Consider the following 21,465-nt stretch of genomic DNA (forward strand, 5'->3'; position numbering starts at 1 on the left):
AAATAAATAAATAAATAAATAAATAAATAAATAAATAAATAAATAAATAAAACATGGTTTTAAACTTATGTGGTAAGTGTTATGTATGATGTCTTAAAGCAGAATATAATCCCTTATACATATCAATACCTAAAGAATTCAAACTTCACATTTATATAGAAAAAATGGCATTATGCCCATAAAAATACTAGTATTTTGCAAGTAGAATTACAAAATTTAGTATAATCACTAAGGATAAATCTTCGGTTTAAACAGGTTGGAAAATTGGAAACGTTCTTGCCTGAAAACACAGCTGAAAGCCCAGATAATGAAGGATCATCAGAAGAGAAAATAAAGGAAATAAAGCACAAACACAGAGACGTATTATGCCAAGCACTGTGCAGTGCCTGGGCATGCCTCAGGTCTCCACGAAGTATGCAGTAGTCTCCTCTTACGGACAATAAATGAAGGCTCAATGGCATGTCTAAATCCACACAAATAGTAAGTAGAGAGCTGTGATTCAAACCCTGACCTCTGAGCCCAATGCCTGAGGCTTCCACTAGACCGAGGCCTCCCCAAGCCATCTAAAGTATAAGTTCATGATTTCCCCGGGGGTTGCACATGGGCCATTTGCCCCCAGCCGAGCCCGCTTCTTTTAGGAGACCTGGTACTCCTTGCCCTATCGCTTTACATGAGTGGGAGCGACCATTTTCATGCACAGCCATGTCTCCCCGGCTACAATGTATGGGCTGAGGGTTTACAGGGATTGTTTGGGGATTTGTGGTGGTTTCACTCCAAGTTGGGAAAAGAGAAACTCAGTCTTCTGATAGTGGAGCTGCAAGATGTGAGCTGGAGTCATAAACAGCATGAACACAACACTGAAGAGAGGCCTACATCCAAGAATGCAGCCACGGGGCAGACAGAAACATGGTTCTCGCCACCAAGTCCCCAGTGCTGTCTCCAGAGTGATCTCAACCACCACGCTGGCCAGTGACATGCCCATCCATCTGACTTGCCTCCTATGATCAGAAAGATTACTGACCATCATTTTCTCTACAAAAGTGTTTTTTGAAAAACATTCTTTAGTTAGGCTAGAATCATACGGAGAATCAAATAAAATCACACACTTACCCCTCACTACCCAACAAAAACATATCACTATGGGCCGGGTGTGGTGGCTCACGCCTATTATCCCAGCACTTTGGGAGGCCAAGGCTGGAGGATCACCTAAGGTCAAGAGTTTGAGACAAGCCTAGATAACATGGTAAAACCCTGTCTCCACTAAAAATACAAAAATTAGCTGGGTGTGGTGGTGCACGCCTGTAGTCCCAGCTACTCAGGAGGCTGAGGCAAGAGAATCGCTTGAACCTAGGAGGTGGAGGTTGCAGTGAGCCAAGGTCACGCCATTGCACTCCAGCCTGGATGACAAGAGTGAAACTCTGTCTCAACAACAACAACAAAAAATACCACTATGTATTTGACAGTATTATTTACCATCTTCCAATTTAGCCCAGTTAAGATGAGCTGATATTCATCAGGTTATAGTAGATGTGAAAGCACTTGGAAAAAAGAGTGGAATATTCCAAAGAAATGGATTTTGATGTTTTTTTCTCACAACTCTATTGGGAGATAAATCAATACTATCCTCATTTTGTGGAGAAAAAAAAAGATAACTGGATTAAACAACAACAAATAGACCCAAATAGATCCATTTCAATGTGCACATCGTTGAGGTATCAGGTCTTCCTCCTCTGCATATAGGCATCTCCTGCTCTGCAAATGTGTAATACACCTCAGACGGACAATTTTCATCAATCAGTTAAGGGGGAAATGAGATCAACAAAAATAAAACTATTTTATTTACCTTATTTCCTCTTAAAATGTGCTCTTATCTGAAAGATTATAAGCAGAAGAAATGGTCTCCATTGCTGCCATTCCAAAGGAAAAATATCAAGAGAAATGGTAACACCCAGGATTAATATGGAGGCACTCCTGCAACACTGACGGGTGGGCAATCTGCCCAACTCTGAACCAGCAGTTCAGCTTTTCAGAACTTCCAGCACAGAGGTACACAAGAGGGGAGAAACACGTATGTACAGGGATGTTCAGTGCAGTGATGCTATGGCCAAAAGATGAGAAACCACTTGGATGATAGCAACCATGTACAGAAAAGGAAATGAAAGCTACACATGTATAGAAGAGAGTATTACATTAAAAATATTTTAAATCATCTTATAAGTTATATAACTTACTTATTGCTAAGATGATCATGACACATGTTTAACTCAAACAGCTCACAAAATAGCATGATCGGTCTTATATAAATATTCTTTCCATCTTTTTTCTACGGATATAAACAATAAGATAATTATCTCAGGGCAAAAGACTGAGTGATTTTAATTTTTTCATTACAACTTTTAAAAAATACGTTCCTGTTTATACAATAAGTACATATTACTTTTACTGTAATAAAAACAAAAAAAAAGTTTTATTATCATTTGCAAAAATCCTCTAAGCAGCCTCCAGAAATGTGTTTGAAAAAGGTTGTTCCCAAGATATACGTATAAATCACAAAGAACATAAGCTTAGGATTCTCAGCCAAAGAAAGAAGTCAAAGACAAAAATATCTCCATGGCTATTTTTCTAAATGTTCTTCAAAAATTATTTGATATTTAAAAATTACTTCTCTAAATCAAAAAGAAATCAGATGCACCATGCAGAAAAAGAACTTGGACATCTTTTTTTACAAGGCTATCCACAGCCAATAAATTGTATCATGAAGCCTGAAATCTCAAACAATTATCAAATTCATCCCAGTCCTTCATATATGCACACTAATACCAAAAACCACTAGGTCGTCCTCCTCCCTAATGCCATTACTCAAATTAGCCTCTCCTTCACTTCCTCTTAGTCCTAGTCCACAAAGCCTTCATCAGACAATCTGCAGCACCCGCTGCTGCGGTGTCTGGGTGAGACCCAGACACTTCTCCCTGAGGTCTTTCAATGGCTTCCACTGCCCTGCAAATCAGTACTAAGGTCCTACACTGCAGTGCTGCAGGGAAGTCTATCTCGATTGCCCTTAGGACTCCTCCACCTAGGAAATGTGTTCAACCTCACTGGTGCACAGCCAGGCCACTTGTGTCTCAGAATATTATCTCTATTAAGGACACTGAACACCTTCCTTCATGGAGCCGGTTGAACTATCTCTTGTCCCTCATCCAAAAGAATCCTAAAGGCCATCTCATCCACAAAGCTTTTAAGGATGGTTAAACACCGAGAGATTCCTACCAATCATCAAAGAACGTCCTCCCCATGTATAACCATATCTATTTATTCCACAATGGACAGCTACCTTTTAACAGCTCCCTCTTTGCTCCTTCCCAAAATCCCATGTAAAATGCAGCTGTAGCTGAAATAATTCTTCCAGGTTGACCTCCCATTCTCTACTTGGAGCCATTTTCACCTGATTTTTTTGGATTTCTTACCACGATCCTTGTCATAGACTCTCCCTCTGCCTAACCTGTTAAACAGATAACTTGGTAGGGCCTGCCAGCTTGGTTTTCTTTTTTACTGCAATGCTGTCTGACAATTCCCCCTTAGCCCACAGTTCAAGCTGGTGAGTTCTGTCTATAGCTGAATAACCTGGATCTCACTTATACTCAGACCGTGTCATCCATTTGCATGTTTTGCTATTCTTCCCCTCTTACAAAGCGTCCTTTAATATCCTGCTAACTCCAGGAAGATATTTTGCTATTACATGTCTTTTTATATTCCCTTAATAATATTTATGAAAACTTTTAGCTAGCCATCGCTCCATTTTAACTTCAGGCTCAAACCAAACTTCATCGCATTATTACATGTTCACTAAATTATTAGGTTGCCTTAAATAATGCATGAATATAAATTACCTAAGTAACATTAATTTTAAACACTTTTTTCTCCTTCACAGTAGCTCCTTTTTGTGATAACTATCAAAAAATTATACACTTCACTCTTTCTATACATTTCCAAAATATATGAAGCCAACATAGGATATGCATTTCAAAAACATATGAATCCAACTAATAAATGAAGAAGGAATGCTGAACTACAAAATCACCGTTTGGCAACCAGCATAGTAATTAATAACTGTTTTAGGTAAAAATCATCAACGGATCCTGAAGCTAAAAGGTGAAAGTTTGATGAGTAATAGGATATTTATACAGTCTTGAAGTATCTCCCCACAAGATATCTAGTAATTAGAAAGATGGGGAAAAAGTAACTTTTTGAAACCTGGCAAACACCTCTTTAACCACGTAGGAGGAAGAGATACTGTGTTCCTCCTGATGTGAAGCACTGAGAAGGATATGTCATATCTACAGAATTCCTGCCAAAACTGTATAAACTTCATCTAACCAGGAAGAAGCATCAAACAACATCAAATTGAAGAACTACACACAGTAAGGTGACCTAATTCTTCAAAATTATTAAGTCAATAAAAATAAGGAAAGACTGACAATGAACTGTTTCAGTGTAAAGGAAACTATGGCCAGGCGCGGTGGCCCACGCCTGTAATCCCAGCACTTAGGGAGGCCGAGGCAGGTGGATCACCTGAGGTCAGGAGTTCGAGACCAGCCTGACCAACATGGTAAAACTCTGCTTCTACTAAAATTCACAATTAGCTGGGCAAAGTGGTGCATACCTATAATACCAGCTACTTGGGAGGCTGAGGCAGGAGAATCACTTGATCCAGGGAGAGGGAGGTTGCAGGGAGCCGAGATCGCACCATTGCGCTCCAGGACTAGATCATGAAACAGGATTAAAAAATTTTTTTCTTGTTGCTATAAAGGACATTAGCATGACAACAGGTGAAATGTGAGTATGTCTCATCAAAGGTATTAGTAGTCAATCAATCTTAATCCTGATTTACATAGCTGTACTAATATTATATAAATGAATGACCTCATTTCTAAGAATCACTGTTCTTAGAACTTAGCATGTGTGTATGGCAATGGAGCACTGTGTCTACTACTCTCAAATGATTACAATAAGCATAATAATAAAGAAAATAGGACAAATGTGAGAAAGAGTTAACACTGGGGTCCAGGTGAAACATACATGAAAATTCTTCTCACTGTTTTCTGATGTTTTCCCACATGTCTGAATATTTTCTGCAATAAAAAGTTTAAAAAGTATATATGGTCATCATTCTAACAGGACCAAAGAACCATTTTAAATATATTCATCTTAAATATTTTTTATTAAAGTCGAAAATAAGTTGCTTCTCTCTCATTCAAAACTCGCTCCCTTTAAGAAAGGACCTATGGGGTGCATCCACACCCTTTTGTATTAAGCTCCAATAAATGCTAATATTATCTCTGCTGCAAAATTATAAAGAAAATACTGCATATCGCTTCAGTGGTGTGTTCTAAAGTCAGACTATTCAGACTAAAATCCTGCCTCTGACACTTTCTAGTCATGTAACCTCGGGCAAGTTTCTTCAGTGTCCCCAGTTAAAGAATGGGAATAATCACAGGGCTTATCACACAGCATCTATGTCATAATTACAAGGCAATGCATGCAAACCACTTAACAGTGTCTAGCACGTAATGGCGCTTCATAAGTGTTAGCTACTAGTAAACATTAGCTGTTAATCATTAGCCTCATTGTTGACTTCATGTTCTTACTCCAGCTGTTTTTCTTTCTGTCTTGACATTGAATTTTTATTACTTCTTCTGCTGCATGTATCCTTATTTAAATTTTTAGTTTTCTGAAACAAGGGCAAGTGTAAGTGTTAAAAATTTTACAAACAAGTGAAATCTTCCTAAAACAGGGGGCCTCAGTCAATGAGTTGGTTTATACCAGTCGGTTTTTAACTCACCCTTCACAGACTTCCCAGCCAGCTGCTGCTCTACTCAGGGATTTTATTATCAACACTGCACAACTGATGGATTCGTATCTTATTACAAGAGACCCAAGGCCTCTGTTCCAGGGCAAAGGCTAACTGACAAGGCCACAAGAAAACATGTAACCTCAGTCCCACATAAAAGTTAACTTTCCTCAGATTTTATGATTATTTGGCCCAATAATGTACATTTTCGTCAACTTCCTTTTACTGACCACGTGTCACATATTAAAAGACTGTACTGGCACCTCATATATATGGGCTTACTGAATCCTCTATGTAGTAAATATCATCAGACCCATTTTACAGGTGAGGAAATACATTCTAGAGAGAAAGCTACCTGCTCAAAGATCCGAGTGGCAGAGCCAGAACAGGAATCCAGACAATTCACACTCAAATCTAAAATATTTCCAGTATACTTTGTTGCCCTTGCATATAGGTAAACACATTTAGGAAGAAATGCCACTAATTACATACATCAAGGACACCATTTTTACCAACAATCCACATAAATTTTCTTGAAATAACCTTTCCTAAGGTTTTTTGCTTTTGCTTAGTGCTGCTAACTGCAGCTTTTCTACTTATGACAGAGGCACCTGTCTTTTTAGATTACACCATGGAAATTCACCTCCTACAGCCAACAGGACAAACACTGCAAGGAAAACCTGGAAAGAATGGACAGTCTCTGAAAGGATGTGTCACTTGGTGGTAGCAGCGAGGGGACTGCCAGAAAAGGAAACAGAAGTCACTTAATATGAATCCAATAATCTTTTCTGGCTCTCCTCTCAAGGACACAAGGGGGAAAATAAAACCCTCAATGAAAGCCAAGGTTTTGGAGATAGGCAAAGGAAATGAGAGGAACCTCCCTGATCTGTCAACACACTGTCCTCCTGCCCATAAACACACTTGATCCAGGGGTATCATGTGCTCTGTAAACCAGCTTAGGAGAGACTAAACCTTCTACAGTCTACCAAGAAAATGCTACCCAGAAAGGGAAAAACAGGAAAGGAAGAGAGACTTTTTCAGAACCCTCTGTAGCTTACACCTTTTGGGTCTTCATAACCCCATTTAATCCCACTTCTCTGTCAAGGCCTCTCCAACTAAGCATACCCTCACATTTTTTCTTTCTCCACATGACAGAATTTATACAAATTCCTATGATGCAATTTAGCACTGAATTATTTCCTATCGTACACTGTGCACTGTCCTCTCATATGCCCTACCTGTCCCTCCAATCAGACCACAGGGCAGAGACAAAGGAAACTCTGGGTTAATAGGGAATCCACAAATTTCAAATATAAGGCAACACAGAATGGCCTTGAGACAAATGTGCATAGAGATGAAGCCCACACAGATTGGACAGACCTAGACAGCCTAGGCACTAGGCCGGGACCGTACCCAGTTTTTCCCTGCTGCATAAGTATAGCAACTGGCACATCATATGTGTTTAATTCACTCTGGTTGCTGCATAAGGACTTGAGTTCAAGTCTCAGAAATCTTAATTCCTAGCTTTATCACCTGGAACAAGTTAGCTATTTTTTTCAGCATCAGTCTTCTCATTTGTAAAATGGGAAAAACAGTGTCTGTCTCATATGGTAATTATAATTTAAAAAATGAACACATATTTAGCACAATTTCTGGCTCACAGTAAATGCACCACAGTCATAGACTATCATTATTATTCTACAGTATTAAATACAGGTCCACAATTGCTTATCCAAAACTCTAGAGGCCAGATACATTCTGGAATACAGAATTTTTCAGATTTTTAGGAAGGTAAAATAGTGCACAGAGAGAGATTGTGTGTGTGTGTGTGTGTGTGTGTGTGTGTGTGTGTGTGTAGGGGGGTGTAATATAGCCCCTTGAACAGAATCCAGGGCAGCAACCCACAATCAAGCACATTAATATTTTGTAGTGAAACACAGCCTAGCCAGGTAAATACAGACTATAAATAGTCTCATGTCAGTTCACTTCAGGTCAAATGGCAAATGAGTAATGAAAAACACCAGGCTTTCAGTGTTTTGAAATTTGAAAATGTGGAGAAAGCCCTGTGGGACTGTATTCACAAAAAGCACCAAGCCCCTGCTAAGAAGCGTTGTTTCCATTGAGCCCAGTAAAGGTGCAGGTACTTGCACTGGTGTGGTGTGGTGTGGATGTGAGGCTGCATGTTACTGCACTGCTGGGCAGAATCAAAGCTGTCAAGATGACCTGAGAAAGCTGCGTAGCATAAGTCCCCCCCAATTCCCTCCGGTTGTATAGCCCAGGCAGTCTCTCCAGGACAGGTCATTCTTAACATTTCATCTCTTCTCACCTGAAGAGGGAAGAAGGAAGAACAGAAGCAGCCGGAAATGAGTGCAAGAACCTATCCCCACCATTTTTCCCTTTCAGAAAGTTTTAATCAAGGCAGACAGGAAGAGGAGAACAGATCAATGAGGACAGCCATATTCCAATTTGGGGGTTATTTTTATTATTTGATGTCTCCTGCCAGGATTCCCATGGTCACTATGACAACATGGAACCTTCACAAATTCTTCCGTGTTGAACAGCACCCCCATGGTGTAGCATAGTGCTGTTCTGAATGTATGCTTATTTAAATAACCAATTACTCAACCCACAGATGGCTTCTACTACCAAAGAAAGTCCAAGGCCAGCTCACTGTAGATGACTAGCAGTAAGCTAACAGAATTCAAACTGATCCTAATACGAGTCTGAGTGACAGAGGCAAGTTTTTCTGAAGTATCACATAAGGTAGTCTAAAAACAAACGTGATCTATTTAATCTAAACTAATGCTCTCCCCCATTCCCAAATTATATGCAAATGATAAGCCTTCCTACCCATCTCCCAGATGAATCAGTAATGGTTCTCACCACTGAAGGGAAAAGTGTTTACCTAAGTGGCACACAGTTGGTACTCAATGTTCTAGTGAAGGGACAGGCAAACCATGATCCAAGGGCCAAAGTGGCCCTCAGCCTGTTTCTGCAGATCAAGTTTTACTGGACACAGCCAAGCCCGTTCATTTACCTATTACCTGTCACTGCTTTTGCAATACAGTGACTCATATTAGTTGAATATTTCAAAGAGCATATAGTCTCACGAAGCCTATAATATGTACTATCTGGGTTTTAAGGAAAAGTTCACTAAACCCTGTTCTTATGAAAGCAGCACTAGCCAGAAAATCAGAGACCTATATTTAAATCTGGTTCCATAATCACTAGTTAAAATTGCCTCATTATTTCTGGGCCTCAGTTACTTCCTGTATAAAATTAGGATACCACTATCTATCTACCCTGCAGGGTTGTTATAAAGACTACATGAGATAAGACAGATTAACATACCTGAAACTAAGTAAGGAATAAATGGTAGCCATTAAATTGCCATTAATACCACATACACATTTATCTGTTAAGAAACACTTAAATGCAAAGATACTGAAGCTTCAGCCAGTTTTTTTTTTTTTTTTTTTGAGATGGAGTCTCGTTCTGTTGCTCAGGCTAGAGTACAGTGGCGCGACCTCAGCTCACTGCAAACTCTGCCTCCCAGGTTCAAGCAATTCTCCTGCCTCAGCCTCTGAGTAGCTGGGACTACAGGCGTGCATCACCACACCCGGCTAATTTTTGTATTTTTAGTAGATACGGGGTTTCACCATGTTGGCAAGGCTGGTCTTGAACTCCTGACCTTGTGATCTGCCCATCCTGGCCTCCCAAAGTGCTGGGATTACAGGTGTGATTCACTACGCCTGGCTGTATTTTTTTTAATAAGCAATTGAGCTGACATTCACCTACCTTCCCTGTTAAGAAAAGGAGTAACAACACACAAGTACTATTGTTTGGGCAAGCCAAAATTACTTCTCCATTCTCTTTTCAGCCCTTAATTTAAAAATAAATAAATAAATAAAAGGCCGGGCATGGTGGTTCACACCTGTAATCCCAGCACTTTGGGAGGCCGAGGCAGGCGGATCACGCAGTCAGGAGTTCAAGACCAGCCCAGCCAATATGGTGAAACCCTGTCTCTACTAAAACTACAAAAATTAACCTGGTGTGGTGGCACACACCTGTAGCCCCAGCTACTCGGGAGGCTGAGGCAGAAGAATCACTTGAACCCAGGAGGCGGAGGTTGCAGTGAGCCTAGATTGCACCACTGCACTCCAGCCTGGGTGACAGAGCAAGACTCCGTCTAAAAAAAAAAAAAAAAAAAAAAATTTAAGAAGCCAAGGTCACAAGGTCAGGTGTGGTGGCTCATGCCTATAATCCCAGCACTTTGAGAGGCCGAGGCAGCCAAATCACTGGAGGTCAGGAGTTCAAGACCAGCCTGGCCAACATGGTGAAGCCCCGTCTCTACTAAAAATACAGAAAAAAATTAGCCAGGCATGGTGGCATGCGCCTGTAATCCCAGCTACTCAGGCACAAGAATCATTTGAACCAGGAAGCAAGGGTTACACTGAGCCAAGATCATGCCACTACACTCCAGCCTGGGTGGCAGAGTGAGACTCTGTCAAAAAAAAAAAAAAAATTCAAGAAGCCAAGCTTCAAAGTTTTGTTAAATATAAAGCTAATCCTTTTCATCTAAAATATTAAAGGAATTATCTATTAAAGAAATGACAAATAAAGCCGAAACTGTACCTCAGGAATTCAATTTTTAAAATCTTGATTTATAATTTTAAAAAAAAGGGAAGTAGGACCTAAAAGGTAGTTTCCAGGTTTCGGTAAAGCAACCAGCAACACCTGGCTGAGGAGTCGATGTTCCTGAGATCACTCATGGACCCAGTACTTGTTGAGCACCCACAATGTTCCATAGTCTGGGCTCCAGATGTGAACATGCAGGTGCTGCCACTACACTTAGAGAACTTACAAACCGTAAGACATGGCCCTTGAGTGCAAAGGCCACCTCTATTAAGTCATATAAAATATTAGAGCTTGAGGGCTCCCAAGAGATTATCTAGTCTAACATCTGCATCGTACAAACAGGTTAACTGAGTTGTCCATGGTTACAAGCAAGTTAGTGGTAAACTCCAACTTCCTGACTTTCCTTCACACTAATCTGTCTTTGCTTAGGAATTACTTCACCAAGAGTCAAGTCTGAATCTTTCACTCCTCTGTAACTCTGCAAATGTCATTCTGGAAAAACTAACCAATCTTCAAACTCCTCATTTCCTTTAGACAGTGTTACTACTTTCTTCTTCTGTCTTCCCACAGAACTCTGTATATTTGCGTTACTGCACACATTACACTGTTTTGTAACTTGTTTATTTATCAGTTTCCTCTCCATAGACTACGAGCTCCTTGAAGACAATTACTTTCGCACCAACCTAATAATTTAACATCCATGCTAACCCAGTTCCATCCCAAACCTCCTTTTCCTATTAGGAGCCTGATACTATTCAAGTATCTGCCCTCTTTCATAGGGTCACATGCTTCACTCAAGGGAGGCCCCCACTTAAGACCAGTAGGTTAAGCATGACATTCAAAGGAAATCACGGACACTCGTTTTCCAGTGGTGCTGAGGTGGGCACGCAAAGCCACTCTGGCAAATGAGATGAAAGAAAAGTCTGCTGGGGAGCTTCTGAGAAAGGCTTCCTTCCCCAAGTGAAAGGCACAAGAAGATATTCTCCTTCCCTGGACATTGCCTTAACTACTACTGGATTTATTTGAGACACTAGATTTCCTTGGAACTTTTGGTCATTTGAGTCAGTTTCCAATTACTCTTAGAAACATCCTAATATGCACATAGAAAAAGTGATGGAGTTGTGACTCAAAAACGCAGACAAGGTGATTTCACAGACCTTAAAAATGTAACAACCATAGGTAACATCTGACTGAATGAGGAAAAGCTTTCAGCTTCTTTTTTTTTTTTTTTTGAGATGGAGTCTTGCTCTGTCACCCAGGCTGGGGTGCAGTGGCATGATCTTGGCTCACTGCAACTTCTGCCTCCTGGGTTTAGGCAATTCTCCTGCCTCAGCCTCCCGAGAAGCTGGGATTACAGGCGTGTGCCACCATGCCCGGCTAATTTTTGTATTTTTAGTAGAGATGGGGTTTCACCATGTTGACCAGGCTAGTCTCGAACTCCTGACCTCGTGATCCACCTGCCTCGGCCGCCCAAAGTGCCAAAGTGCTGGGATTACAGGCGTGAGCCATCCCACCCAGCCCGCTTTCGGCTTTTAAGAACTAGAACAGGCTGGGCACGGTGGCTCAAGCCTGTAATCCCAGCACTTTGGGAGGCCGAGACGGGCGGATCACGAGGTCAGGAGATCAAGACCATCCTGGCTAACACGGTGAAACCCCGTCTCTATTAAAAATACAAAAACTAGCCAGGCGAGGTGGCAGGCGCCTGTAGTCTCAGCTACTCGGGAGGCTGAGGCAGGAGAATGGCGTAAACCCGGGAGGCGGAGCTTGCAGTGAGCTGAGATCCGGCCACTGCACTCCAGTCCGGGCGACAGAGCAAGACTCCGCCTCAAAAAAAAAAAAAAAAAGAACTAGAACAGTACAAATATGCCCACTCTCACCCTCTTATTCAACATAGTACTGGAAGTCCTTCCCACAGTAATTAGGCAAGAGAAGAAATAAAAGGCATCCAAATTGGAAAGAGTAGGTAAAATTGTCCCTATTTGCAGATGACATGATCTCATATACAGAAAAACCTAAAGATTCTACCAAAAAACTCTTACCACTGATGACCAAAATCAGTACAGTTACAGGATACAAAATATACAAAAATGAGCAGCATTTCTATACACCAAACAACAAACTAGCTAAAAAAGAAATCAAGAAGGCAATTCCGGCAGGGCACAGTGGCTCATACCTGTAATCCCAGCACTTCGGGAGGCCAAGGCGAGTGGATCACCAGAGGTCACGAGTTCGAAACCAGCCTGGCCAATGCGGTGAAACCCCGTCCCTACTAAAAATACAAAAATTAGCCGGGTTTGGTGGTGCATGCCTGCAGTCCCAGATACTCGGGAAGCTGAGGCAGGACAATTGCTTGAACCCAGGAGGCGGAGGTTGCAGTGAGCTGAGATTATGCCACTGCACTCCAGCTTGGGCAAAAGAGCAAGACTCCGTCTCCAAAAAACAAAAGAGAAGAAGAAGGCAACTCCATTTATGACAGCTACCAAAAATAAAATACCTAGGAATAAATTTAACCAAGGAGATGAAAGACCTCTACAAGGAAAACTACAAAACACTGATAAAAGAAACTGAAGAGGATACAAACAAATAGAAAGACATCACACGCTCATGGACTGGAGGAATTAATATAGTTAAAATGACAATTGCAATCTACAGATTGAATGCCATTCTACCAAAATATCAATGACATTCTTCATAGAAATAGAAAAAAAAAGTCCTAAAATTTGTATAGAACCACAAAAGACCCTGAATAGCCAAAGCAACCCTGAGCAAAAAGAACAAAGCTAGAGGCATCACACTAACAGACCTCAAAGTAAACTACAAAGCTGTAATAACCAAAACCACCCGGTACTGTCATCAAAACAGACACATAGGCCAATGGAACAAAATAAGGAACACAGAAATTAATCCACATATCTACGGCCAACTGACTTTTGACAAACGTACCAAGAACACTCACTGGAGAAAGGCCAGTCTCTTCAATAAATGATACTGGGAAAACTGGATATCCAGATGCAGAAGAATAAACTAGATCCCCATCTCTCACCCTATACAAAATCAAGTGTAAATGGATCAAAGACCTAAATGTAAGACTCAAAACAATAAAACTACTAGATGAAAACATTTAAGAAATGTTTCAGGACATTAGTCGGGGAAAATACTTTATAAATAAGACCTCAAAAGCACAAGAAACAAAACCAAAAATGAAGAAATGGGATTACATTAAACTAAAAAGCTTCAGGGCAACCAAGAAACAACAAGGTAAAAAGACAAGCTACAGAATGGGAGAAGATATTTGCAAATTACTCCTCTGACAGGAGATTTTTTTTTTGAAGCCAGTCAAATTTAGCAGTGGGGAGTCATATACCAACTTTAGTGACACTATGTTAAATTCTGATAACTCATTACCATTGGACCAGCCAGACAGGGGGTTAATATCCAGAATAAACAAGGAACTCAAATATCTCAACAGAAAAAAATATATATATATAATTTTAAAAATCGACAAATAATCTGAACAGACATTTCTCAAAGAAAGACATACCAATGACCAACAAATACATGAAAAAATGTTCGACATCACTAATCATGAGGGAAATGCAAATCAAAACCACAGTGAGGTATCATCTACCCCTGTTAGGTTGGCTATTATCAAAAAGACAAAAAATAATAAATGCTGATGAGGATGCAGCAGAGAAAAGGGAACTATAATCTTATACACTGTTGGTGGGAATGTAAGCTAGAACAGCCACTATGGAAAACAGTATGGAAGTTCCTTAAAAAACTATAAACAGAACTACCATAGGATCCAGCAATCCCACTAGTGGGAATTTATCCAAATGAAAAGAAATCAGAATATGGAAGAGATATCTGCTCCCCCATGTTCACTGCAGCACTATTCACAACAGCAAAGAATGAACCTACATGTCCAACAACAGAGAATGGATAAATAAAATACGGTATATATATTCAATGGAGTATTATTCAGCCATGAAAAAGAATAAAATCCTGTCCTTCACAGCCAACATGGATGGAACTAGAGGGCATTATGTTAAGCGAAATAAGCCAGGAACAGAAAGTTAAACACCACATGTTCTCACTCATATGTGAAGCTAAATAAAAGTTGATCGCATAAGTTAAAAGCAGAAGAGAGGATAGCAGAGGCTGGGAAGGATAGGAGGAAGAGAGGAGTAGGAAGAGATTTGTTAAAGAATACAAAATTACAGCTAGATAGGAGGAATAACTTCTGGTGTTATATACCACCGTAGGATGACTAGAGTTAACAGTAATATAGTTTCAATTAGCTAGAAGGAGGATATTAAATGTTCCCAACACCAAGAAATGATAAATGTTTGAGATGATGGATATACTAATTACCCTGACCTGATCACTACAAATTATATTCATCAAAACATCATTAGGTATCCCACAAATATGTAAAATTATTTGTCAATTTTTACAAATAACTTTTAAGAAAGAACAAAATTGTAGTGACTAGACTCTATCACCTCTCATCTCTTTTAACACTCCCACCATCCAGCACCTATGCGAAACATGTAAGAAGCAACTGATAATTTCAGCTAAGTGAATAAACAGATGAATGAAATAGAATTTTAGCCAGTTTTAAGACAGGTAGGATAGGCTGGGCGCGGTGGCACAGGACTGTAATCTCAGCACTTTGGGACGAGGAGGCACGTGGCTTGCTCGAGCCCAGGAGTTCAAGATCAGCCTGGGCAACATGGCAAAATCTTGTCTGTACAAAAATACAAAAATTAGCTGAGCATGGGGGCGCACGTCTACTTGAGAGGCTGAGGTGGGAGGACTGCTTGAGCCCAGGAGGTGGAGGTTGCAGTCAGCCGAGATAGAGCCACTGCACTCCAGCCTGGGTGGCAGAGCAAGACTCAGTCTCGAAAGTAAATATATGAAGACAAGTAGGATAAATTTTATATCCAGTGATAAGTGAAGTATTAGGGCCATAGGTAAGGTATTTAGAAAACAGAGTACATACCAGAGCAAAGGAGTCCTGTGACTTTTTAAGTCCAAACCAATCTCAAAAGATTGAGTGAATGAAAACAGCACAAAATATTCTATTTCTGTAAGCCCCTTCTACAATGTCTATAGCACCTATTAGCAGTCATGCAAGCTTTCCACTCTTCCTTCCATCTCAACCTTGACCCAAAGGGGCCACCCTCCAGGGAAATGAAAAGAGAGAGTAAGGGGATGGGGATAGGGGAGGAAGCAGAGAGAGGAACACCACCTCTTCAGCACTTCAAGTTCAATCTAGTGTTCATTCACAAAAACTGTCTTTGAAAGGTAAAATGCTCAACCTTCACAACTCATTTGACCCATGGGACCTGGCCCCCACCCCCAGCCCCTGCCAAGGTCACATGAACAGCCGTGACCTTTATATCCTGAAGGATATCCTCTAGGCCATTACACACAGGTCACAGAAAAGTCCTTGACAACCTATTTCTGTCCAGGTACCTGGGCCAGCTTCACAACAGTGACCTGAAGGTAAAATGCTCCACACCCTATTACCAATTCAATCCCCCAGAGAAAAGCAGTGAAAACATTTGTTATTTATAAAGGGTAACTCACCAAGGTCTCAGGACCTATTTGCTGCAAAACACAATATACACATTAACTTCAAGGCTACAAATGCTTGCCAACTTTCCAACAAAAAAAGCCTCCCCTTATCTGTTCACTTGACCTTCTGTCAAAGTGCTAAAGGATAAGAATTTTTTGATCTTCAATGAGTATCAAAGAAAACTCTACTTTCTCCAGAATGAAATAACCCAAGGCCACAATCTGATTGAGTATCTTACTGGAAATCAAGGAAGCATGCTGACTGCTCACAAGGCATTTTTATAAGGGTCAATTTTGATCTACCAATGCAGCCCAGCCACCTCCAAAAGTGCCTTCTAAAGCACAGCTTACCTTGTAATTGCTAGAGTTCACCCAAGAGGTAGCAAGTCCATCCACAAGTTTATCTAACATGGTCTGGTCATGCTCAAGGTCAGCAGACTTCTGTTTGTCTGAGAAATAGTCTATCAGTTCTTGGCCAACCTGCAATCGTTTCCCCACATCCTTCTGCAACACCTGCGCCAAGCAGGACTCCATGCGAGGCTCCATAGTGGAATTCAAATCCAGATCCAGCAAAAGCTAGAGGGCAGTCAGGATGACTCCCTCCCAGCAGACGTATCTGGGAGGTTGCCTCTTTGTTCGCTGAAGGTTACTAAGAGCCTGTGTTTCAAAGATGCAATCTGGGGAATGGCAACAATGCACCATGTGTGTCTGAAGAGCAGCTGGTAGGATATTAAAAGTCCAATTTAAATAACTAGTAGGAGATAAAGGAGTGAGTGGCAGAGTGATGTTCTACTATTGGGTCTGAAATACTTCATAATTCAGCAGTCCATTCTGAAAAGTAAGAGAAGAGAACGACAAATTAGCACAGATAACACAACACTCAAATGTTATGAAACATTAAATCAAAGACAAAGCAATTCATGCTGAAGAATCATTTATAATCACAAGCAGAGTGAGAAGCATGAACGGCTTGGCAACCATATCGGAATAACATAATTATTATTTTTATCAGGAAGAACATCGAAGCCCAAAGAAGAGCCAATGAGCCACACAGTTGGCGGGTTGATGTTTTCCACAATTTCCCAGCTTGTAAATGCACCAGTCAGGAAAGCAATCTTCTGCTTTAGCTAGAGTATTTATTTGTAACTTCAATTCTATTTCCCACCAGAAATCTAACACCATTCTGTGTCTGAATCACTGTAGGTACTGCAGCTTATTGCCTTACTCTCAGTCTTCCAAAAAAAAAAAACCCAAGTATGGGAAATGAGGTAAGGCTCCACAGAAAACACTCTTGACCAAAGTGGCTGGCTTGGTCACATTAAACAAAGTCAAGGGCCGCACCTACATCACACTACTTTACAATGGAGTAAGTGGTAGCCTCCACCTCCTCCTCCCTACAACAAAGAAAAGAAAGACACAAAAAGAGAAAGGAGGTGGGCGCAGCGGCTCACGCCTGTAATCCCAACACTTTGGAAGGCCGGGGCAGGCAGATCATTTGAGGTCAGGAGTTCAAGACCAGCCTGACCAACATGGTGAAATCCCATCTCTACTAAAAATACAAAAATCAGCTGGGCATGGTGGCAGTGCCTGTAGTCCCAGCTACTCAGGAGGCTGAGGCAGGAGAATCGCTTGAACCCAGGAGGCGGAGCTTGCAGTAAGCCAAGATCGCGCCATTATATTCCAGCCTGGGTGACAGAGCACAACTCCGTCTCAAAAAAAAAAAAAAAAAGGCCAGGCACGGTGGCTCACGCCTGTAATCCCAGCACTTTGGGAGGCCGAGGTAGGTCAGGAGTTCAAGACCAGCCTGGTCAACATGGTGAAATCCCATCTCTACTAAAAATATAAAAACTAGCCAGGCGTGATGGTAGACACCTGTAATCCCAGCTACTCGGGAGGCTGAGGCAGGAGTATTGCTTGAACCCAGGAGACGGAGGTTACAGTAAGCCAACACAGTGAAACTGCTCTCCAGCCTGGGTGACAGAGCAAGACTCTGTCTCAGTAAAAAAAGAGAAAGGCAACAGGCTCATATTCTGATCAGTTATTGACACAGTATTCTCGGCTAACAATAGCACCATTTGGGCCTAGTGTTTTGATATTAAAATTAGGAGATCGCAAAATCATGTTTGAGTAGGGCAAAATACATGATATGGGAAAAGTACCCAAAACTGTTTTAACTACACAAATTGCATAAGCTCTCTCATTAACCTATAGCTGCTGGAGCATTGTACACATTTATTTCTTACTTATCCTAAAACCATTACTTAATTCCTTTCATTTTAAACCAAGAAGACCCATAGGAAACCTATCCTCAAGATTTAGTACCTCCCTGATACTGTGCCAAACTGAAGTTTTTTTCACACCAATAGTAAGTCCCGACTTTCAAAGTTTTCAGAAAATATACCTTTGTTTTCTAAATAAAGTAAAATTAAAATTCTCAGTAGAGTAACTCACAGTCTGAACACAGCAATTCTCTTCCTTTCTAATACCACCCTATCCCCACCCCTCATCTCAACATAAAAACATTGAGATTCTTTCTGAGGTATGGAATCACATACATCAAGTCACTCAGTGAGGAAAACCCTCCTTCAAAGCCCCAGCACATAACTACCCATCTTCTACTTTACTGCTTCCAACAACACAGAAGAGTGAAGGAGGGATAGCATTCAACAGGACTTAGTATCTCACAGAGCAATCCTTCCTTATATTGAGGAGAGATCTGCTTTCCAGTCACTTCCAAATGCTGGAACTAGTCCCTCCTTCACAGGAAAGAGCTTCAAAAGCAGCTATTATCCTTCATTCCAATTTTTAGTACAAATATAATACTTCCAGTTCCCTTATCATCTCTTATGTTGGACTAAAGAAGGTATCAACGACACGGGAAAACTTAGGAAAGCAAAAGGATTTCTTCCAGACCTAATATTAGTCCAAGAAGCAGACCAATTAAGCACCAGGCGGATGGTATATTTAAAATGGCCACAAATTCTTTGCTACTCCTCCCTCACCAAGGTGGAGTCCAAGTCCCCTCCTGCAGTGACTCTGGGCTTAACCCTGTGACATCAGCAACTACAAAAGCAAGCAGAGACTTGCTATGCAAGCAATGGAACTTGCCCTCTTAGAATGCTGCTCTGGGATGGCCATGCTGTAAGGAAGCTAGTCTAGCCTACTGGACATGAGAGGCCACGTGGGGAACCAACATGCTCTGCAACAGCCAGCAGCAACTGCCAGACATGTGAGTGAGACCATCTGGGACCATCTACCCATTCCAGTCGTCATCCGACTGCAGTGATGCCAGTAAGTGTAAGGAAATAAGCAGAAAAGCCACCAAGCCAAACCACAGAATTATGAGAAATAACACTTCATTGTTGTTTTATTTAAGCCACTATATTCATAGCAGTTGGTTACACAGTAACAGATAACTGATATACTCCTCCTTCCCCTAAACTACTATCATTCATTTTCATTCATTCTCAATGAAAAACAATTTCATAGTGTTTACTCCTTCAAGGGACCTAAAATGAACAGATACTATCCAATAATAATAATAATAATAATAATAATAATAATAATAATAATGAAATTTAAGGAGCTACATGAGGTGTCAGGTTCTGTGCTTATGTAATACTTATTTATATAATACTATCTCTAATTCTTCAATTTTATAAAGTAGGTGTTAACATCCTTATTTACAGATTAAGAAATTGAAGTAAAGTAAACGTAAGCAATTTTCCAAGGTTGCATGGACAATGAGTTTCCTTTCCCCACCTTGAAAACATTATTAGAAGTCTTAGCCTAATTCTGTTTTGACTCAAGAGGAGGTCAGATTTCCTGTTTAGCTAGGAAGCAACAGGCAAGAGAGCAAGGTCTCCATTCCTTAAGTAAACACTAGGAAAGATCCCATTTGTTCAGGTCTCCCTACCATGATTTATAAATATATATCATAAGAAAACCTCCCCTTCAACTAGAATTGAATAAGATTTCTAACAAATAAGCTTATGCTTCTTGAACGTAATTATGCAACAAAGGCTTAGTACACTCAGAAATAGGTCACAAATTCCTACAAATGAAATGCAAACAATGAAAGAAACTGGAAGCCCCTAGGCTTTAAGCAGATTGAATTCTCTCTTCTTTTTCTTCCTAATTTAAAACAAGGTAACTATTATCTTACACTTATTCTTACTAAACTGATGTTTTTGGACTTTTTTTATGGTTTTGTGTGTCTTCTACATCCCTATTTTCAGGGAATATTAATCACATAGTTCCAAATTCACAAGGTACAAAAGTGCAAACCCGCCTTCCACCCCTGACCCTCCCAGCCACCCAGTGTCTCTCCTTAAAAGCAAGTAATGGCTGGGCGCAGTGGCTCACGCCTGTAATCTCAGCACTTTGGGAGGTCAAGGCGGGTGGATCACGAGGTCAGGAGATGGAGACCAGCCTGGCCAACATGGTGAAATACAAAATTTACTCTACTAAAAATACAAAAATACAAAATTTTTGTATTTTCTACTAAATACAAAATTTACTAAAATTTTGTCTCTACTAAAAATACAAAAATTAGCTGGGCATGGTGGCACGTGCCTGTAATCCCAGCTACTCGGAAGGCTGAGGCAGGAGAATTGCTTGAAGCAGGGAGTCAGAGGTTGCAGTGAGCCGAGATCAGGCCACTGCACTCCAGCCTGGCAACAGAGAGAGACTGCATCTCAAAAAATAAATAAATAAGGACGGGCGTGGTGGCTCACACCTGTAATCCCAGCACTTTAGGAGGCCGAGGCGGGCGGATTACGAGGTCAGGAGATCAAGACCACCCTGGCTAATACGGTGAAACCCCGTCTCTACTAAAGAATACAAAAAATTAGCCGGGCGTAGTGGCGAGCGCCTATAGTTCCAGCTACTTGGGAGGCTGAGGCAGGAGAATGGCGTGAACCCGGAAGGCGGAGGTTGCAGTGAGCCGAGATTGCGCCACTGCACTCCAGCCTGGGGGACAGAGCAAGACTCCGTCTCAAAAAAAAAAATCAAATAAATAAATAAATAATAAGCAAGTAATGTCACCAGTTTCCCATGTATCCTTTCAGAAATATGTTTAGCTATCAAAACAAATAAATATATGTGTTCTCCTCCCTGTATCCTCTAGGAAGAGTTTTCTAAACATTTACAATTAAATCATAAAAAGAGAAATCAAAAAATAGTTGTATTTTAAAATGCAGAAAACTTAGAAAATAAGAGGAAAAAAGAATGACTTGGAGGAGTAAGAGAAGGAGGAGGAGTTACAGGAGGAAGAGGAGTTGGAGGAGGAGGAGGAGTTAGGAGAGGAAGAAGAACTGGAGGAGGAGGAGGAGGAGTTACAGGAGGAAAAGGAACTGGAGGAGGAGGAGTTGGAGGAGTTACAGGAGGAAGAAGAT

The 21,465-nt window shown here is 40.8% G+C and overlaps 1 protein-coding gene across 6 annotated transcripts in view; it reads right to left on the reverse strand.

Annotated features, from left to right (window-relative positions):
• Window positions 1-21,465, reverse strand: part of CLASP1 (cytoplasmic linker associated protein 1) — a 298,327-nt gene that overhangs the window by 240,611 nt on the left and 36,251 nt on the right. For all 6 annotated transcript variants that reach the window (XM_031936404.1, XM_026456078.1, XM_023185195.2 and 3 more), the window contains exon 2: window positions 16,421-16,900. In XM_031936404.1, coding sequence (XP_031792264.1) covers window positions 16,421-16,615 — 195 coding nt within the window. In that variant the 5' untranslated portion in view covers window positions 16,616-16,900. The remainder of the gene's footprint in view (window positions 1-16,420; window positions 16,901-21,465) is intronic.

This window comes from Piliocolobus tephrosceles, chromosome 11, assembly GCF_002776525.5.
Source record: "Piliocolobus tephrosceles isolate RC106 chromosome 11, ASM277652v3, whole genome shotgun sequence".
Taxonomy (NCBI): Eukaryota; Metazoa; Chordata; class Mammalia; order Primates; family Cercopithecidae; genus Piliocolobus; species Piliocolobus tephrosceles.